We start from the raw sequence: 19,646 nt of genomic DNA, 5'->3' as shown, positions 1-19,646 counted from the left end.
GGAAAGAAAAGAAAGAAGGGATACAGGTCTATAGTTTTTGACATCAAATGAGTCGAGTGGGCAGGTTGGCCAGACCTCACTAGTTGTAGGATGTCATCTGGAGAGAGAGGGGAGAAAGCGGTCAAGGCGTAAGGTAGTTCTGTGTGAGTGAGACCAGTGGACTCAATAGGCTGAGTGAATGAGTAACGGATGTCGTCAACCTTTTTTTCAAAGAGATTGACAAAGTTGTCCGCAGGGGGGGTGGAGGATTAAGGAGGGAGGAGCAGGTGGAAAAGAGTTTCCAAGAGTTCGAGGCAGAAGCTTGAAATGGCTACCTCAGCTGAGTGGCACAGATTTATAGTTCTCACTTTTTACTGAGGGGGTTGAAGTTGTTAACTTTGAGAAAACAAAGGTGCTAAGGTAGTCAAAATGACTTGTGGATTATGATATCCTTATTTGACAAATGGATCAGGATGGCAGGATGTTCTGTATGTGAAAGGAAGTGAGCTGAAACCTTTTTATAGCTTCGTTATGTGATTTTGATAAAGCCCTCTTAGATTTGGATTCCCTGCATTCCTAAAGCTTAAAACCGCTCACAAGTTTAAAGAAGACAACTTTGAGACTTTCCATTTCTCTCTATCCCTGCCTACTACAGATGGCTGTTGATGAGTACCCTAGTTGGTTGACCACTTGGCTGGATCCCTTCTTGAATGAGGAGGGGTAGTATTTACATTTTGCAACAGTTATTTAGGAACAGTAGTTTTGTCTCCGGATTCACAGACACCCAAATATCACCAATGTATATTTTGACATGGCCTGTTGATTAACGAGACACTTCTTCTTATTATTATCATTGTAATTGTTTTACATTGTCTCAATGGGCCACTAGGCTATAAATAGGAGCTATGTGCAATGGTCAGGTCACTCTGAGGAAGACGTCAGATTGAAGTCGAAACATCAGTCACCTGTTCGCATCCTGTACAATGGATTCAAATGGGCAATAACAAATCAATCCTTTTTACCTCGAATTAGTCCTTTTGGAAGGCTTTCTTGGTAAACCATTCTAATTGGAGGGTGATGTTGGATCACTCGCTACATAGAAACTATATTTACTACAGATATGTTGTGTGTTGAGAACCAGCTTATTTCATAAAACTGAGTCTAAATATCAAAATGTTCTCTTCCCTCTCCAGCTGTGTCCAAGTGGAAGAGCACCATGCCGTGGACATCGATGTTTACCACTGTCCCAAATGTGATGTCCAACACGGTCCCTCCTTGAGTAAGTACCACCACACACTCTGTCACTCTGTATTACTCCAGCACGGTTGATTTAATATTTGGCTCTCCACTAGACGTCTGACCTCACAGAGCATACGGCAGGCGCATTAGGGTAATTGAATGATGGTGTAATAATCAAATTGAGATTGAAGATGGCCCTTGTTCGGCTGGAGATAATGTGGGCTTTATGATCTTCTGAAATGGTTTATAGAGACAATCCATAATGCAAGACTTCTATGTTCCTCAGACCCCTGCAAACTTGGTGTAGTATCTGCTCTGTTTGATCATTGACTCTGACGGTTGGAGCTTTACAACTCGTTGTCTTGTCTTCCCAGTGAAAAAACGTTACAACTGGCACCGGCATGACTACACAGAGCCTGACGATGGCAGCAGGCCGGTGCAAGCGGGGACCTCTGTGTTTGTACGAGAGCTGCAGAACAGGACCTTTCCCAGGTACTGATGGAGCCAAGATCTTGTAAAATGAGTAGAGGTAGATGGCCAATAATGTAATATAAATGCCCCTCGTTCCTTTGTTGCAGTGCGGATGAGATCATGGTGCAGATGCAGGGCCATCAGGTAACACAGAAGTACTTGGAGAAGCAGGGCTTCCACTACCCCATCACCGTTCCCAAACTGGATGGACTAGGTCTCAAGCTGCCCCCCTCCAGCTTCTCTGTAAGGGATGTGGAGGAGTACGTTGGTAAGAGGAGAACATTTGAAAAATAGACTGCTTTCTGGACACTTTTCGATTGCCGTTAAGGCGGCGCTATTGTGAAACGCACACTCATTGGCAATTTTCACTTGTAAAACCCAGCGCTCTGCTTTTTTCTAACCTTTGTGCAAGTGTTGTTAATTTATCTGTCTAACATCAGCTGCCTTGCGCTGAGGTAGGAGGTGTTGAAATCTGAAGTGTGTCCTTACAAAACATGCACCTACAGTGGGGCAAAAAAGTATTTAGTCAGCCACCAATTGTGCAAGTTCTCCCACTTAAAAAGATGAGAGAGGCCTGTAATTTTCATCATAGGTACACTTCAACTATGACACAAAATGAGAGAAAAAAATCCAGAAAATCACATTGTAGGATTTTTTTTATTTTTTTTTATTTTTTTTTTTTTTTTTTTTTTTTTTTTTATTTTATTTTTTTTTTTTTTTTTTTTTTATCCCATTTTCTCCCCAATTTTCGTGGTATCCAATCGCTAGTAATTACTACCTTGTCTCATCGCTACAACTCCCGTACGGGCTCGGGAGAGACGAAGGTCGAAAGCCATGCGTCCTCCGAAGCACAACCCAACCAGCCGTACTGCTTCTTAACACAGCGCGCCTCCAACCCGGAAGCCAGCCGCACCAATGTGTCGGAGGAAACACCGTGTACCTGGCCCCCTTGGTTGGCGCGCACTGCGCCCGGCCCGCCACAGGAGTCGCTGGAGCGCGATGAGACAAGGATATCCCTACCGGCCAAACCCTCCCTACCCCGGACGACGCTATGCCAATTGTGCGTCGCCCCACGGACCTCCCGGTCGCGGCCGGCTGCGACAGAGCCTGGGCGCGAACCCAGAGACTCTGGTGGCGCAACATTGTAGGATTTTTAATGAATTTATTTGCAAATTATGGTGAAAAATAAGTATTTGGTCAATAACAAAAGTTTATCTCAATAATTTGTTATATACCCTTTGTTGGCAATGACAGAGGTCAAACGTTTTCTGTAAGTCTTCACAAGGTTTTCACACACTGTTGCTGTTTTTTTGGCCCATTCCTCCGTGCAGATCTCCTCTAGAGCAGTGACGTTTTGGGGCTGTTGCTGGGCAATATTTTGTTGCCCATTTCTCATTTTGTCTGTCATAGTTGAAGTGTACCTATGATGAAAATTACAGGCCTCTCTCATCTTTTTAAGTGGGAGAACTTGCACAATTGGTGGCTGACTAAATACTTTTTTGCCCCACTGTATATGCCAATTTCAGTCAGTGCAACTAGAGATATTTAACACCGACCAAAAGCTGGTCTTAGCAGTAAAGCGATTTGCCAATGGGCTGATGGCATTGATTTTATCAGCGGAGGCGCACACAGTAGGCTTATTGAAAATATCACAATCAGAGAAAGAGTTAATGAAATCCCCCATTTTTATTTATTTTTGTCCATCTTCTATGAAATGTGTGGATTCATTATGTGCGATGCCCATTGCATTAAAGGTGACAGTGACTGTAGGAAGCCTGTTTATGAACATCAAGTTATTTTAAAAAGACTGCTATCAAAAAATGCCTCTTCCACTTTCCTTTGTTGGACCTCTAACTGTCAAATCGCGGGAATTCCTATCACTGTTCATGGTTCTGAATCCGCATGTAGGCTATATTTGCCTGTTTGTTTACCTTTCACGTGGCAAAGTTACTACTGGCCATGTCAACTGTGATGGTTGGCTTAGTGGTTTGAACATGCAATGCATTTTATGAAAAGCACTCAAAGGTAAAAAAAGATTATATTTTTTTACCCCTTTTTCTCCCCAATTTTGTGAAATCCAATTGGTAATTAGTCTTGTTCCATCACTGCAAAGTTCGAGAGCCATGCGTCCTCCGAAACACGACCCCACCAAGCCACACTGCTTCTTGACACACTGCTCGCTTAACCCAGAAGCCAGGCGTATCAATGTGTCGGAGGAAACACCGTACACCAGCGACCGTGTCAGCATGCATGCACCCGGCCCGCCACAGGAGTCGCTAGAGTGCGATGGGACAAGGACATCCCGGCTGGCCAAACCCTCCCCTAAACCGGACGAAGCTGGGCCAATTGAGCACCGCCTCACGGGTCTCCCGGTCGCGGCCGGCTACGACACAGCCTGGGATCGAACCCTATCTGTAGTGACCCCTCTAGCACTGCAATGCCGTGCCTTAGACCGTTGCGGCACTCGGGAGACGCCCTCATACTCAACTCTGGACCTCGAAGCCATGTCCACTGATTTAGACCTGGAATACCAGGTGGGTGCAATTAGTTATTGAAAACCAGCAATAGTCCGGACCTTCTTGGGTAAGAGTTGAATACCCCTGGTCTATAGCCTAAGATTTCCATGTTGAAGCCAATTTAATGTAGAACACTAGATGTTTGTTATAACTTGGCCTGTTGTAGGGTTAGGCTATTGTATAGTTTATTAAATAGTACCCTAGGCATATCTTCAATGGATAGGAGGAACATCATAGGCTACTCCTGCCAAAAAGCCCTTGGCCTTAGGCCTAAATGTGCCTGTTCATGGAACGAGAGATGCAATTCTTGATATCATGATTCTGACCCCATCCTATTTAGAAATATAGTTGTCGTTTAAAAAAAACATTGCTTGTTTTAGTTTAATTTGATTAAAAACCAACCTTTATTAGAAGGATTTACTGTCCATGGCATTGTTAGAATGCATGGCTCGCATGCAATGCAATTTAGAAGCTGTCTGCTATGTTTGGAGAGGTGCGAATATGATCTCTAACATGGTTCCATGATGTTTATCTTCATAGAGCTCAAATCCCGTTAACGGGATCGATTTGACAACAGCCAGTGAAATTGCAGGGCGCCAAATTCAAACAGAAATCTCATAATTTAAATTCCTCAAACATACAAGTATTATACAACATTTTTAAGAAACTTCTTGTTAATCCAACCACAGTGTCCGATTTCAAAAAGGCTTTAAGGCGAAAGCATACCATGCGATTATGTTAGGCCAGCGCCTAGTCACAAAAAATATATAGCCATTTTCCAGCCAAAGAGAGGAGACACAAAAAGCAGAAATAGAGATAAAATTAATCACTAACCTTTGATGATCTTCATCAGATGGCACTCATGTATGTTTTGTTCGATAAAGTTCATATTAAATCCCAAAATCTCAGTTTACATTGGCGTGTTATGTTCAGTAATGTTTTGCCTCCAAAACATCCGGTGAATTTGCAGAGAGCCACATCAATTTACAGAAATACTCATTATAAACTTTGATGAAAGATACAAGTGTTATACATAGGATTAAAGATAAACTTCTCCTTAATGCAACCGCTGTATCAGATTTCAAAAAAGCTTTACGGCGAAAGCACACCATGCGATAATCTGAGTACAGCGCTTAGCCACAAAAACAAGCCATACAGGTACCCACCAAGTTGTGGAGTCAACAAAAGTCAGAAATAGCATTATAAATATTCACTTACCTTTGATGATCTTTATCGGAATGCACTCCCAGGAATCCCAGTTCCACAATAAATGTTTGTTTTAAAGTCCATCTTTATTTCCAAATACCTCCTTTTTGTTTGCGTTTAGTTTACTAATCCAAATGCACAAAGTCCAGACAAAGTCAAAAAAGTTCCATTAATGTTCGTAGAAACATGTCAAATGATGTATATAATCAATCTAGGATGTGTTTATCATAAATATTCAATCATGTTTCAACCGGACAATACTGTTTTCATTAGAAAGGAACGGGAACGGAGCTCACGGTCACGCGCGATAAACAACTCATGGCTTTCAGCTGAGCCACTTACTCTGAGTGGTCTTATTCGCTCCCCTTTCACAATAGAAGCCTGAAACAACTTTCTAAAGACTGTTGACATCTACTGGACGCCTTGGGAAGTGCAATCTGACCCCATTTACACTGGATATTGGATTGGCAATCACTTGAAAAACTACAAACCTCAGATTTCCCACTTCCTGGTTGGATTTTTCTCAGGTTTTTGCCTGCCATTTGAGTTCTGTTAAACTCACAGACATTATTGTAACAGTTTTGTAAACTTTAGAGTTTTCTATCCAAATCTATTTTATGCATATTCTAGCTTCTGGGTCTGAGTAACAGGCAGTTTACTCTGGGCACCTTATTCATCCAAGCTACTCAATACTGCCCCCCATTCCCAAAGAAGTTATAAAACATTATATTTGGGTGCAGTATAATGGTCAGTGGACACCCCCCCCCCCCCCCCCCCCCTGTTTCCAGTTCTTTTTAAAAGTGTAGATATGGGTAAAACCATCCATAGTCTACGTTGTCTTAATATTATATGCCCACAGGGAGCAATTATGGTGCTTGTAGCTGTATTTAGAGACCGCCTACTTAAAACAAGTTGTTTTATTAGAATTATTCACTGTCTTTTTAGGTCTTATTTAATAGAATATAATCTTGTGTAACATTTGGCATAGCTCAGACAAGGCAATTTACAGTAGGCCTATCAGTTTGAATGATATGTTTAAAAATATATATTTTTGTATTGAAGCCATGCAATTACCCTACTTAGAACAATGTGGATTGCAAACATGTTCAATATATTTATCTAATATGGGATAGGCCTGCATTTTGTTTCTGTTGGCTATTTATTACGGACTAACGTTCAAATGGTAGTTGATATAAAAAGACCGTAAATACACAGCTTGAAGCAACCACATATTTAGCCATGAAGCATGTTTTCATTGGCCAGTAAAGGGCCAAGCCTCGACACACCTACAACTAATTTATTCATCAAAACCCAGCCCTTTCCTGCCACCGCCAGCTATTGCGCCCATAATTCCCGCTGTGAAAATAGCTCAAATATATTTCTGATACACCCCAGGACCTACAACGCCACCACCAGCACTAAGATTTACCATTGCATTAGGTTTGTTAAAATGGAGTCCTCTCACCGAGTGTGCTGTTTTGGTGCCTTTGTTTTCTTTGTGTACATTTTACTGTGACATACTTATTTTCTAAACAGACCCATTTTCAAAAGAATTGGTTCAGTGTGCTAATGTTCTGTTTCTATGTACACCAGCTCTCTAGACATTTCTGGATCGTTTACCGCTGAGTGGGATGTTTAATCAAACGTGTTTGTTAATGAGATGCTAGCTGAGCATCTTGTCGAGGGTTAAATATTAATCCTAAGTGCTTGCCGTGTAACGTGTCTGTACATTACTGTAACTTAATGCGCCTCGGGACCATCTCAGTTAACAGAGCTGAGAGGTTCACTGGGTCCACCTTTTTACATGTTACATTAATCCACCAATAATGAAATAAGTGTGTAGCTAAAAGTGGCTTAGCTTACGGAGCACCGTGGTTTATCACCTCTCTTCACTATTGAGAGTCTGGTACTTATGAGATCCCCTTACATCCCCAGTACATTATCAGACATCTCAGGTTTATGTCCGGCTAAGTTTCTTTTAGGTTCAAATTACGTTCACTCTGCTCCTTCTGTCTACACAAACAGAACCGTTGCACTATTGCCGCTAACCTGAGAATTTGTCCCTGTGACCAGTGTATCATATTACCATAACCAGAAGACTACTAAAAGTGAAGCACTGGCCATTGTTTTTCTTAGCATGGGATTTATTGTGTCTCTCGGTTTTTTCTTTCATGCCCAAAGTCAGGGTGTGATATTAGAAAGGATTAATGGTATGGTCTTCCTTTTGGGGAACTCAGGCTCCAAATTCGATCTCACATCTGTGTCAGAGACTGCTCTGTTTCTGAGCAGCATATTATTTGTCACTGGCAGAAGCGCACAGGCTTCCATTCTCACAGTGATATGTTGTGGTTTTCATGGCTGTAGGACTCCTGAAAGCTCCTTGGATTAGGCATAAGCCTGTGGAGTTATCAGGCTAGGTTGAGGTGTCAGCCTGACAATGACCTTCAAATGGTTTAATGTATTCATGTGTGGGTCTCTTTTGGGGGTTTATTAGTTGGAAAATATATATATTTTATATTTCATATTCACAATGTTTAAATGCCCCATGCTTAACCAAGCATTCACCACAGGCCAGCTGCCCAAGCTCATCAATTCACCTCAGTTGGCACTCTGCCTGCTAGGCTCAGCAGGGACCTGTAAGTTAATTGTATTGAACGATATGTGTTTTCCATGGCCGTTTCTCCATTTACCCTAATGGCAAACCTGTTGTAAAGTGTCTTTTGTCCTTTTGGAGCATGGTTTTAACATCACACTTTCCAAGTACCTCAGACCTTGGACTAGCAACGCCCTGTCTATTCTCCAGGAGACCTGTGCTCCTGGTCCCTGACTGTGTCACTGGATGGAAAGATTATTGCTAATATGAGGACCGTAAATATTCGCCCAGGACATTGGTGGCTGGAGAGATTTTTTTCCCCCACTTGTCGTTGGTGGTTCTACGCCCAGGCAGCTCCTCTCCCCATCTGTACACTAGTGCTCCTCTGGCTGTTCTCTGTATGTGAGGCTGCTCTGCCTCCAGCTGTTCCCTTTCATCAGGTGGTGGCCAGCAGCGCCAAACGGGGCTGTCCTTGCACAGCCACCAGCTGTCCTGTCATGCCCTGTGTTACCTGCAGGACTGTTCACAACTCCCCCCCCCCCCCCCCCCCCCCTGTCATTTTTTTGATTTGCAGTTTGCCAGCTGTACACGGGTGGCGTTATTGACACACATGAAAGACATTAGCCAAACCTTACTAGTCTCCCCGGCTCCTCCTGCTTCCATCAATGGAAGTACAGTAATGGGATGCGGAGAGATTGCCAGGAATGTTTCAATGCACTCCCTCCAATGGGCAGGCTGCAGCAGCACTGAGGTGTCCATCAGGATTATTATGGGGATTCTGAAAATGTCAGTAAGCTTCATTCCTTGCGCCCTCCATCATTGTACATCTGCGCATGAGAACTGTAGTCTGTCTCTGGCTGGCCCTCTGTCTGGGCTGGGGTGAGGGAGGTGGATTGGACCTGTGAGTATCCCTGGTAGATTTCAATATATTACAGTATTTCTAGAAGGCAGGTTTAGCATGTATTGGTCTGTAGTACTGTGCAGTAATGGGGTGATGCTGTAATATCATATCAAATCCACCTGGCACCTGTCCTTACTTAACATACTACATTTCAAGTGTTAATGCCTGTCCCATCCCATTTTGAACTTCCTCCAGACTACTTTCTGCATCACAGAAACCATATTCTAAGCTGAAGCATTACTTTCTTGCAGGTGGTGACAAAATCGTGGATGTCATTGATGTTGCCAGACAGGCAGACAGCAAAATAAAGCTTCAAGAGTTCGTCAAGTATTACTACAAACCTTATCGGCCAAAGGTGCTGAACGTGATCAGTCTGGAGTTTTCAGACACCAAGTAAGTATTGGTTACTTTTCGCTATTAACACATATCCTGCTACTGCTTTGATCACGGTATCATTTGGATTCACTCACGTATTTTTGGGATTCACCAAATTATCTCCATTTAGAATGATCCTATTTGTTATATAAATTGAATATTATAGGAGGGTCCAGACATTTCTCTCTTTTTTTGCGATTTCACTTGGTTTTGAGAAACTTACCCCACCCGCAATAGACTTCCTCATTGCTTGTTCTGCGGTATGGGAGTCAAGGGAAAACAGGAACTATGGCTCCAAAAACACCGAAATTGTGTAATTCCGAACTTTATCCGCAACATTATATTCCATTTTGTGCGGTTTCCTTCCTACTGTGCTGCGTGGGCTACACAGAGCAGCAGCACAGCTGGTATAATAAACCACTCTAAATTCGTTATTTTATCTTTATCTTCTTGGTAAATGCCTGATTGATTTGGTAAACAGTGATGGGTAGATATGAAGGTGTGTAACGTGACGAACTATACTGCCTTATTAGAGCGCAGTAATAGGTGTATTGAAAGATGAGTAGCGTTAAAAACGACTCAGCCTTACTGATAGAACTTTCCTAAACACTCCTTTATATCCTCTCAGGATGGCAGAGCTGGTGGTGGTGCCTGATATCGCTCAGAAGATGTCCTGGGTTGAGAACTACTGGCCAGATGACTCCTTCTTCCCCAAGCCTTTTGTCCAGAAGTACTGCCTGATGGGGGTGAAGAACAGCTACACAGACTTCCACATAGACTTCGGAGGCACATCTGTGTGGTACCATGTACTCTGGGTAAGCTGGGGAATTGCTGTGCTCAGCATGTTTTATATCTTCACAGACAGCAGTGAATCCCTTTTAAAAAATGTACTAGGGTTGGGCACCAGAGTTGTTTATAATCTTCTTCAGGGCGTTTTGTGTTGGCTATGTAGTCTGACAGCCCAGCTTGAATATCCTCATGCTTCTCCTGAGGTTTGTCACCCCTCAAGTGTTTTACTGTAGCACCACTGACTACATGCTGGGTCTTGTTAATTTGCCTTCCTCTGAAAATCTCCCCCTCCAGATACACTTCTGTAAATTGTTTTGTATTATTAATAATTCCATTGCACTGGAATAATGTTCTCCTGATTTAAAAAATATATATATTTTTTTTTCTTCTCTGTCCTGAAGGGAGAGAAGATCTTCTACTTGATCAAGCCGACCCAGGCTAATCTTGCACTATACGAGGCGTGGAGTTCCTCCCCCAACCAGAGCGAGGTGTTCTTCGGCGACAAGGTGGACAAGTGCTACAAGTGTGTGGTGCCGCAGGGAACCACTGTCCTCATCCCAACAGGTTAGGAGAAGCTACGAGAAAGCAGAGGTCTCCTTTTCCACCACAGGACAAAGTCAGATTTTTTTTTTTTTTTTTTAAAGGAACCTGTCGGAGTTCAAAGGGTTTAAGTTGCTCTACTGTTGCAACATTCCTTGTGTACAGCACTATATTTCCAAAGCTCTGCTCCAGACACAAGGGCATTCAAAAACACGAGCGGTAGAGCTGCTTTTCCACTTAGCACTGAGCAGAGCAGCTAGCCTTTGATAGCGCCTCACAGGAAGACCTGTGTTATTTGTGTCTTCCACTGTGCGCTCTGAAGGGCCTGAGTGGACCTCCTCTGTCACTGTGGACACCAGCACCACGTGACACCATCATTCCGCCCACTGCTGTTCACAGAACTTCCCTACATCATAAATATGGTCCTTCGATTACATGGCAAGTCAAATAGGTGATGACACGCCCAAAATGAATTGATGCACGTCATGTAAAGGGCATATTTAATTATTTGATCCAGTTTCTCTAGCCACAGGGTGGAGAAGCAGATTTCCAAGTTATTTATAGTGACACTTTTTTGACTTGAGGGAAACAACACAGCTTCCCACAAGGCTGCTTTTCCCAGTTGGATTGCTGGGGATGTGAAAGCTCTCTGAACTGATGATGCTAGCAGACACAGAGCGTGAGATTCTTAGTGGCTCCCTACTGGGAGAGAGCCCTGGCCCAGTTCCATATTGGGTTACACACACACACACACAGGCCCTCAGTACATAAACACATAAAACCACCATTCCCCAGGGGAAAATTTCATTGTGCCAACACAAATACAACATATATGTGTCTATCTCCTGATGTCAAAAATGAACGTTCATTTTTTTTTTTTGGTAAAGAGTATTTGATCATTTTAACTGTGGCACAATGCTCCATCAGCATGTGCCCACCTGTTTTTGGATTAATGTGCAAATTATGGTTTCATGAACTGCATTCACAGGCCCCCTGCTGTACCATAAATACCGTTTCTGAAATGGTTTATTGTGGGAAGCCAAAGGTCACATGGTTGGGCTCTTGATGGCTGGTATGTAGGAGACAGGCAGGGGATGAGAGAGGACCCCAACTGTTATCAGCCATCCATATAATCACTTTAGTGGCTCCCGTCCTCTCTCTGCTGGGGCCACAGCAGCTCTCGGTGCACCCTCCATGACCGGGCATTTATAATGTTTAGGGCCTCCCAGCCCAGCATCGTCACGCCTCTGTGGATGCTCTGCTGCAACGTGGAAGGTTTTTCAACCATTTCCTAAACACTTTGATGTGGCTGAAACACAGCTGGAAAACATGAATCCCAAATGAAATGTTTGATTTATTGCATGTTTGTCTTCTGCCTGCTACTGGCCTTTTGCTCCACATCTGTGGGTCAGCTGTTGATGTGGTCTATCGTCCTCTGTGTTCCCCAGGATGGATCCATGCTGTTCTCACCTCTCAGGATTGCATGGCGTTCGGGGGGAACTTCCTCCACAATCTCAACATAGGCATGCAGCTCAGGTGAGCACCCGGAAAACCCTCTGTCCTCTGCTTATTCTGTTGCCTTTCTTTACTTTTGTAGAGCAATAACATTGAAATGAATGGCTAAATACATCGCTCTTACCTTCTGCTCTTTTTAATGGCCAGCAATGAAGTAGTGGTTTCACTGTGATGGGTCTCAGCGTTGTGTGTGTGTTTGACCTCTGTTGCTACATCCTCAACTACAGGTGTTATGAGATGGAGCGGCGGTTGAAGACTCCTGACCTATTCAAATTCCCTTACTTTGAGGCCATCTGCTGGTATGTGGCAAAGAATCTACTGGAGACTCTAAAGGGTGAGAGAAATACAACTTGGAGGAAGAGTTTGTTGCTGTGTCGGTGTGTCCCCTTTTGGTAACTTTCTGTACTTTTTTTTTTACTTCTTCTCATATGATTCCTGTCTTCTCAGAGTTACGAGAGGATAACTGCCAGCCCCCAGCCTACCTGACAGAAGGAGTGAAAGCCTTGATTACTGCACTGAAGAACTGGCTGAAACGAGAGGTAAGATACTACAGGAAACCATATTGTAAACGCCAAATCAGCTACTTTTGTGCGTGTAACATCTGACTACAGAATAGGACGTTTGGTCACATTATCTACATTCTAATGTCATCTACATTGGGCTCCTTCTATAAAGGTCAATAGTGGGCAGGTTGTATCCAATGTGGTGGTATGACTAAGACCAGGCTGGGAAACTGTAACCACCATCTGCAGACAGACGTTACAAGCCCTCATTGTCCCAACGCTCTCTGCCTCTCCTCAGGTCACAGAGCCGGCCAGCGAGGTCCCGGACCATATCAGACCCAACCGTCTAATTAAAGAACTCACAAAGGAAATCCGCTACCTGGAGGTAAGGCCTTGTCGCGTGACGGGGCTGGGAGAGAGGGCCTCAAGCTGTTATGTGATGACTTGGAGCTGGTTCTAAACAATTTGTGCTCCGAGTAAAAGGCTGTCCCTCATTCTTTTTATTTCCCTTTTTCTCTTTTCTAAGTACCAGGTTAAAGGCACTGTTTCTTTCAAGCTGGTTATTGCAGTGTTCTGGTTTTGTACTGACTAGTATCTCTTCTTAACCACAGGAGGAGCAGCAGAGTGGCGCTGGAGGTAGCAAGCCAATGAAATCTCAGGGAAGTGGAGCATGCCCGCTGACGCGGTCGACTCTGGACCGGGCTAGCCATCATGCTCGCAGGACTGCCAGACGGCTACGGCACCACCACCATCATCACCATGCGCCCAAGACGCCCTCCAACCTGGAGATCCTGGAGCTGCACACGCGACAGGTGCTCAAGAGGCTGGAAGTGGGACCCTTTGAGGAGGTGAGGGTACTGACACACTACCATCTCCCCCATGCTGCTTTGGTCTAACCCAATGTGCAACTCCTACACTGAGGCTAGGTTAATTATGAACCTTTGTTGAAGTAAATCTCTATGCTCGTTTCGCAGGATGCCCCCTTCAGCTCCACGGTGACGGCCAAGTTCAACAAGGCATCTGTGGCATCTGCTGCAGCTGTGGAGCGGAGCCTGGAGAACAACCTCCGTTTGGTGATGTGCCACGGCCGGATTATCAGGTGAGCCAGAAGAACCCCACCCCCTCACTGGCCCCCTTGGCCCCCAAGCTGCCTGTGACCTTTTCAGGTAAGGAGCCAAGGATCTGGAGCCTGGGTTAATGGTTCCTCTGCCAGCCGGCATCTCTCTGCTCGCACGCTAAGTCCTCAGTCATGCATCACCTCCCAACAGGTAGAGCAGTGACTCACTCTCTACTCACCACCCAACACCTCTGGTTGGCTTTGAGAATGCTCAAGTTACTGGCTGCAGTGGTTACATGTTACAACACAGAGCTGGTGTTGTACAGCCTAAACATGTTCGGCTGGACCACCTGCACTATGCAATCTTTACATGTTTGAACTCACCACTTACATCAAACTTTAGCCGAAATAAAATTAGGTAAAATGGCTTTCAGTGCCAAATTCTGTGGATTCAGGCTTTTTCTCCCCTTCTTACTAGTGTGTGTATGTGTGCACAGAGATGAGCGTTGTCACACCAGGGTGAAGAATAGTCCGGTGCAGGAAGGTGAGAGGAATGGTGGCCAGCAGTTGGAAGGGGTCCTGGTGAAAACAGAAATCAATGACACCATGCAGGAACAGCACAGAGACCCAGAGAGAGGGGAGATACCGAGCCCCCTCAGCAGTGAGTCTAACTGGTCAAGTCACCGGCTGTCAATCAACGGTTTAGGTAGGCTCATCTTTGAATGCCAGAGAATTCAAATTAAAAGTTAAAATTCCATTGCAGAGATATATGTAATTCATCCTTCTCTTTTTTTCCTCAGAGTTTTTCGAAAGAGTGAATTCCGATCTGAGGAAAGGAACCGCGGTGTACTCCGACATCTCAGACTCTGAGTCCGAAGAGCGTTGCTCTACACAGGTAACTAATAGCACTTCCTCCCCAAAGGGTCCTGTCTCTCCTTCACACAGAGGAATAGTTTTTAAGTTATAAAGGCTGACACATCTGTGTGACCTTATGCAGAAAAGGGACTCTGGGAAGGATTCAGGGAGCTCAGATGAGGAGGATAAGGAGCTGTGCAGGACGGAGCGAGGCACAGGCAGTGTGACGGACCTGCAGCAGGCCAGCCAGGCCCTCAGCCACCACCACAAACCACTCAAAGGGTACGGGAAGCATGGATAAATGGACCAAATGGCGTTCTTGTTCTAAGTATTCTGTATATGCAATGCAATAGAAATCCAATGGGGGGACATTAGTATTACATTAGCCACAGTGGCTGAGGAGTCATGCATGAATCATTCATTATCCAGTTGAGTTAAGAGATTTAATTAAGTTGTTCCTTTACTTGCTGGCCTCCGTAGAGAACATCCTACCTCGCCAACCACAGAAGAGGAGGCTGTTGAGGGCATGCTGTCCATGGCAGGGCTGCTGTACCCTCAGCGACCAGAGGAGAGTAGCACTGCCCAGGAGCCCTGGTGGTCCAGCCCACCCCATCGCTCCCCTGACCGTGGTACCCTACAGTCCTGAAATTCTTATAAACACCAAGATCTCAATTTGACTAAGGACCTAATTCAATCCATTTCAGATTAAGTAAACTTTCCCTGTGGTTGTCCTGTAGGTGAAAGAGAGCCTGCGTCAGGGGAGGAGAGCCAGGATTCAGACAGCAACTCCACACTGAGCCTTCAGGTAATGATAATAGCCAAGGATGAATGGGTCATGCCGGCACATGCTGATGCCGACACCTCTTAAGACTGACGTATCTATTTTGAGAGGACATCAGAATCCCTCACTCTGGAATAACTAATCTTCCTCTCTAGGTAACAAGTTGGGATCTAATGTAAAGTAATAATGTCTCCCTTTCCTTTAGGATGAGCGGAGGGCCCAGCAGCATGTGCGTAAGGAGTGTCGGGCTGAACTCAGCCAGAGGATCCAGGAGAACAAGAACTTCATGGACAGTCAGAGCAGTGGGAGTAACAGCAGCGAGGCCTGGGGGGACCAGAGCCCCTCTCAGGCTGCCTCTAGCCCACTCTGCCTGGACCCCAGACCAGGGACTGACTATCAGTACTGTGAGACCACTCTGTCACCCCCCCTGCATCCCTCCAAGAGGTCCGCCCCAAACACCCCACCCATCAGTAATCAAGCGACTAAAGGTTTGACTCCATATTTTTATTTGACCTAGTTAATCTATAGTAGTTGAAATGAGTGTTGCGTTCTTCTTCTCTCTCCTCCTTTTGTTATTGATCTCTGTGCAATGTTTCTTCTTCTCAGGAAAACGTCCTAAGAAAGGTATGGCCACCACCAAGCAGAGACTGGGGAAGATTCTCAAGCTGAGCAGGAGCAACCACTTTTTGCTATAGCACTCAAGACCCATATGTCTCCAGTAAAAACTTTAAGGGACAACTCGACCCCTACCCATATACTGAGGATGCGTCTCTTTCAGCTTCGACTCTCACATTCTATCAAAAATCCTCGCTTGGATGGACTGCCCTGAATCACTGACTCCACATGCTAGATGACAAAGACACGAGCGAGCGCACCGTTTCCCATGGTGAAGTGATGGTGCGCTGTAAAAACAACTGCTTGGATTCTCAGCAGTGACATTGGATTGTATATGTTCTAGTCATCAAAAGAGAGAGACAGTAAATTTGGCTTCGTTTGAGTTGAAGCACCGCAACAACACAGAATTGTCCAAAGATGCATGGCAGTGGGAATTTAAATTACGTCTTTTGATACAACAACTTTGCATCTGAGCCACGCTTTTGTATCTGTTTTGGCTGGTGCTTTACCCAAGGCTTGCACTAGCCCTTCCAACCAACACTACTTGTTATGCCACAACAAGCAAAACATGTTGTGCTTAAGCCGAGAATGGCAAGTGAAGATGCTGCTTTCTGCTACCTGGTTTTCATCACCTCTTTGGGACATTGTCTTGTGTTAGTCTGACTGAAGCGCAAGAATGGTGCTATGGTGTTGGAACAAATTTGAAATGGTGCTATAGTGTATATTCATGCTATCCTTTCGTCTACCCTCCTGTCACGATCACACCAGTGATTGCATTTGAGAGAGGGGGGAGATATTTTGATGCAGCACTAGTCACCTTGCCTTATCAGCCTCCCAGTACGTAAAAAGCTATCATGAATCCTAATGCATTAAGCCATTCCAAAAATACCTCTCCTACCACATTAAGAGTACTGGTTCTGTTTACTAAAAGAGTTACGAGCCTTATTGCTCTATAGTTGATCACTCTATAGTTGATCATATCAAATGTGTTCCTTTGGTGCCATCTATTGGTCAAATTAGGGCAGGTAGCTTGAGAGTGCTGTTATTATTAAAGGTTTCTGAAATTGCAAAAAGCTTTTATATAAAGTAAAAAATGTACAGAATTTATAATAAGTTATCCATAATTTATTTCACTTTCTCTTTTGGTGTTTATTGTTCTGTTTCTTTTGCTGGTATTGAATTATGTATTGAGGGGGGGAAAAGTTAATAATGGCTATATGACTATGACAATCCTGTTACGATGGATAGTGTAACGGATGTGGGATTTTCTTCCCTAAGAGGCAAAGTATACAACCTCTTACATTTGTATGGGTGGATTTCAGCAAAAATCTACAAAAGATTATACACATTTCCTATCTTCTAGTTGGGCTAAGAATGATACTTTGATTAAAAAAGATTGGTCAAGAATATTTGGCTATTTGTATGAAATTGAAAGAATATTTATTTTTTAATAAATGTGTCAAAGGAAAAATCCACTCAACTGTATTTTGGCTTTTTTTCTTTCATTAGTCCACTTGATACAGTCCCAAAATGTTTTGCATGTCAGCAGTCAAGTTTTCAAGATAGGATTTTCAAGAAGCAAAGTGTCACTTGATGCGGCACATGCAAAACATTTTGGGACTGTATCAACAATGGACTCATTTTTTTAAAAAGAGTGGATTTTTTTCTTTAAGTGACAGAATTTTGCAATTGTATGTAATTAAGGCTACTGATCCAGTTATTGTTAAAGGGTATGCTTATTTTCCCTGTCACTATATATACCCTCATATTGGCTTGAAAGACCTCAGGTTGGATTTTGAATGGGTCTTTCTTTTTGGTGATAATGCCAAAAATGTGAACACCATGAATGGCTTGAAAGACCTCTTACATTTGTAGTGAGAGATTCCTCAGTTTGTGTCTTTCTCAGGGACCCATGCTCTTGACTTAAGAAACGTTTGTTTTGATAAGCAACATGAAATGACCCATCATCGTGGACACATTTTCTGATCATTGATCTATTCACTTTTTTTTTTAATGTGTAGTTGGTATTACAAGTGTTACTAAGAACCCTTTTAGTTGTACCCTTGAGTCCTTTTTTTATAGAAATGGAATTATGTAGCCTGTCTCCAACTTTCATTCCAAAATCGTGTTTTTTCATGTTAATCGTCATCACTTCAAACAGTGAATGGTGGACAAAGTTACAACTGCTCAGGGCTGTTTGATGGTGCCCGTTTCTAGACTAAGAACTTCAAATATTTAGGTTGACCCAAAGGAAGCAATCTCTTTTGAATATAAAACCATTTCTTGCATTTGGCACAGAGCATGCCAACAGAGGGGACCCCAAGTAAAATTAAGCCATCACTAAATCTTCACTATTCTCATGTGCTACCTGGCAAGACATATTGCACTAACTTCCAGGTTTAAGCATGTCAAATAGCTTTAAGTGCCACCCACCCAGAACGGAGTTCCTATCTTTGGCTGACTTATTCTACACCCTCATGTTAATTGTGCTGTGCTCCTGTCTAGCTATTTAGCCATTTGCGGTTGCCTATATATGCTGTAGGGATTCATTCAGAGAAACTTGACTTCTCCTACTCCCAGCCCTTGTAAACGATAATAACAAAAAGACAAAGCTTCTTAGAAGCAAAGCTCATGAGTTGCTTTCCAGTTACTCAACTGTTTCACTTTTCAGCATCCAACATGTTTGATCGTGCATGGCATTACTGGCCTGCTGGCAGGGTCCTATTATCCAGTAGGCTACTATTAATTGTACAGTATTTATTTGACTGCATTTTAGATCAGTTTTACATTTGTGTGAAGTATTGTTGGTCATGGTATGTCTTTCTATTCTGCAAATTGCTTGTTTCAACGGCTATATGTTGTGATCATTCAAAACGAAATAAGCTTAAGTCTTTTGACACTGTAACCCATTTGCAATGAATCTTTGAACGTTTATTTCTGTATCCCAATGTGGCCTGTAAAATAATAAAATATTTTTAAGCAATGTTTTCATTATTTATTGTCAGTCCAACGTCAACACGCATCAGTAAGACTGGGTAAGATATTTTGCATTGACAAATACCATTGACGTGATAGCTACTCTTAGATCACTTGAATTTAATGTCTAAAGTCATCCATGGCTACTGTAAAGCAGGTAAAGGACACCTGCTCGTTGAGTATCTCATTCTAAAATCATTGGCATTAATATGGAGTTGGTCCCCCCCCTTTGCTGCGATAACAGCCTCCACTCTTCTGGGAAGGCTTTCCATTAGATGTTGGAATTGCGTCCATTCAGCCACGAGCATTCGTGAGGTCCGACACTGATGTTGGCCAATTAGGCCTGGCTCTGTCGTCGTTCCAATTCATCCCAAAGGTGTTCGATGGGGTTGAGGTCAGGGCTCTGTACAGGCCAGTCAAGTTATTCCACACCGATCTCAACAAACCATTTCTGTATGGACCTCGCTTTGTGCACAGGAACATTGTCATGCTGAAACAGGAAAGGGCCTTCCCCAAATTGTTGCCACAAAGTTGGAAGCGCAGAATCGTCTAGAATGTTATTGTATGTTGTAGTGTTAAGATTTCCCTTCACTGGAACGAAGGAGACTGGACCATGGAAAAACAGCACCAGACCATTCCTCCTGCATCAAACTGTACACTTGGCACTATGCATTGGGGCAGGTAGCGTTCTCCTGGCATCCGCCAAACCCAGATTTGTCCTTTAGACTGCCAGAT

The 19,646-nt window shown here is 43.7% G+C and overlaps 1 protein-coding gene across 4 annotated transcripts in view; it reads left to right on the top strand.

Moving 5' to 3' along the window:
- The window catches only part of kdm7ab (lysine (K)-specific demethylase 7Ab), a 47,606-nt gene extending 28,688 nt beyond the window's left edge, over nucleotides 1–18,918 (top strand). For all 4 annotated transcript variants that reach the window (XM_055939703.1, XM_055939705.1, XM_055939706.1 and 1 more), the window contains 19 exons: nucleotides 1,173–1,258; nucleotides 1,593–1,710; nucleotides 1,797–1,957; nucleotides 9,157–9,298; nucleotides 9,909–10,095; nucleotides 10,471–10,633; nucleotides 12,058–12,145; nucleotides 12,352–12,458; nucleotides 12,572–12,663; nucleotides 12,926–13,012; nucleotides 13,239–13,475; nucleotides 13,602–13,726; nucleotides 14,182–14,390; nucleotides 14,485–14,579; nucleotides 14,682–14,821; nucleotides 15,020–15,168; nucleotides 15,277–15,344; nucleotides 15,526–15,808; nucleotides 15,927–18,918. In XM_055939703.1, coding sequence (XP_055795678.1) covers nucleotides 1,173–1,258; nucleotides 1,593–1,710; nucleotides 1,797–1,957; nucleotides 9,157–9,298; nucleotides 9,909–10,095; nucleotides 10,471–10,633; nucleotides 12,058–12,145; nucleotides 12,352–12,458; nucleotides 12,572–12,663; nucleotides 12,926–13,012; nucleotides 13,239–13,475; nucleotides 13,602–13,726; nucleotides 14,182–14,390; nucleotides 14,485–14,579; nucleotides 14,682–14,821; nucleotides 15,020–15,168; nucleotides 15,277–15,344; nucleotides 15,526–15,808; nucleotides 15,927–16,015 — 2,626 coding nt within the window. In that variant the 3' untranslated portion in view covers nucleotides 16,016–18,918. The remainder of the gene's footprint in view (nucleotides 1–1,172; nucleotides 1,259–1,592; nucleotides 1,711–1,796; nucleotides 1,958–9,156; nucleotides 9,299–9,908; nucleotides 10,096–10,470; nucleotides 10,634–12,057; nucleotides 12,146–12,351; nucleotides 12,459–12,571; nucleotides 12,664–12,925; nucleotides 13,013–13,238; nucleotides 13,476–13,601; nucleotides 13,727–14,181; nucleotides 14,391–14,484; nucleotides 14,580–14,681; nucleotides 14,822–15,019; nucleotides 15,169–15,276; nucleotides 15,345–15,525; nucleotides 15,809–15,926) is intronic.
- Nucleotides 18,919–19,646: the final 728 nt, after the last annotated feature.

Source organism: Salvelinus fontinalis, chromosome 12, assembly GCF_029448725.1.
Source record: "Salvelinus fontinalis isolate EN_2023a chromosome 12, ASM2944872v1, whole genome shotgun sequence".
NCBI classification, from domain to species: Eukaryota; Metazoa; Chordata; class Actinopteri; order Salmoniformes; family Salmonidae; genus Salvelinus; species Salvelinus fontinalis.
Note: the sequence above shows the minus strand (reverse complement) of the source record. Positions and strands in the feature narration are given on the sequence as shown.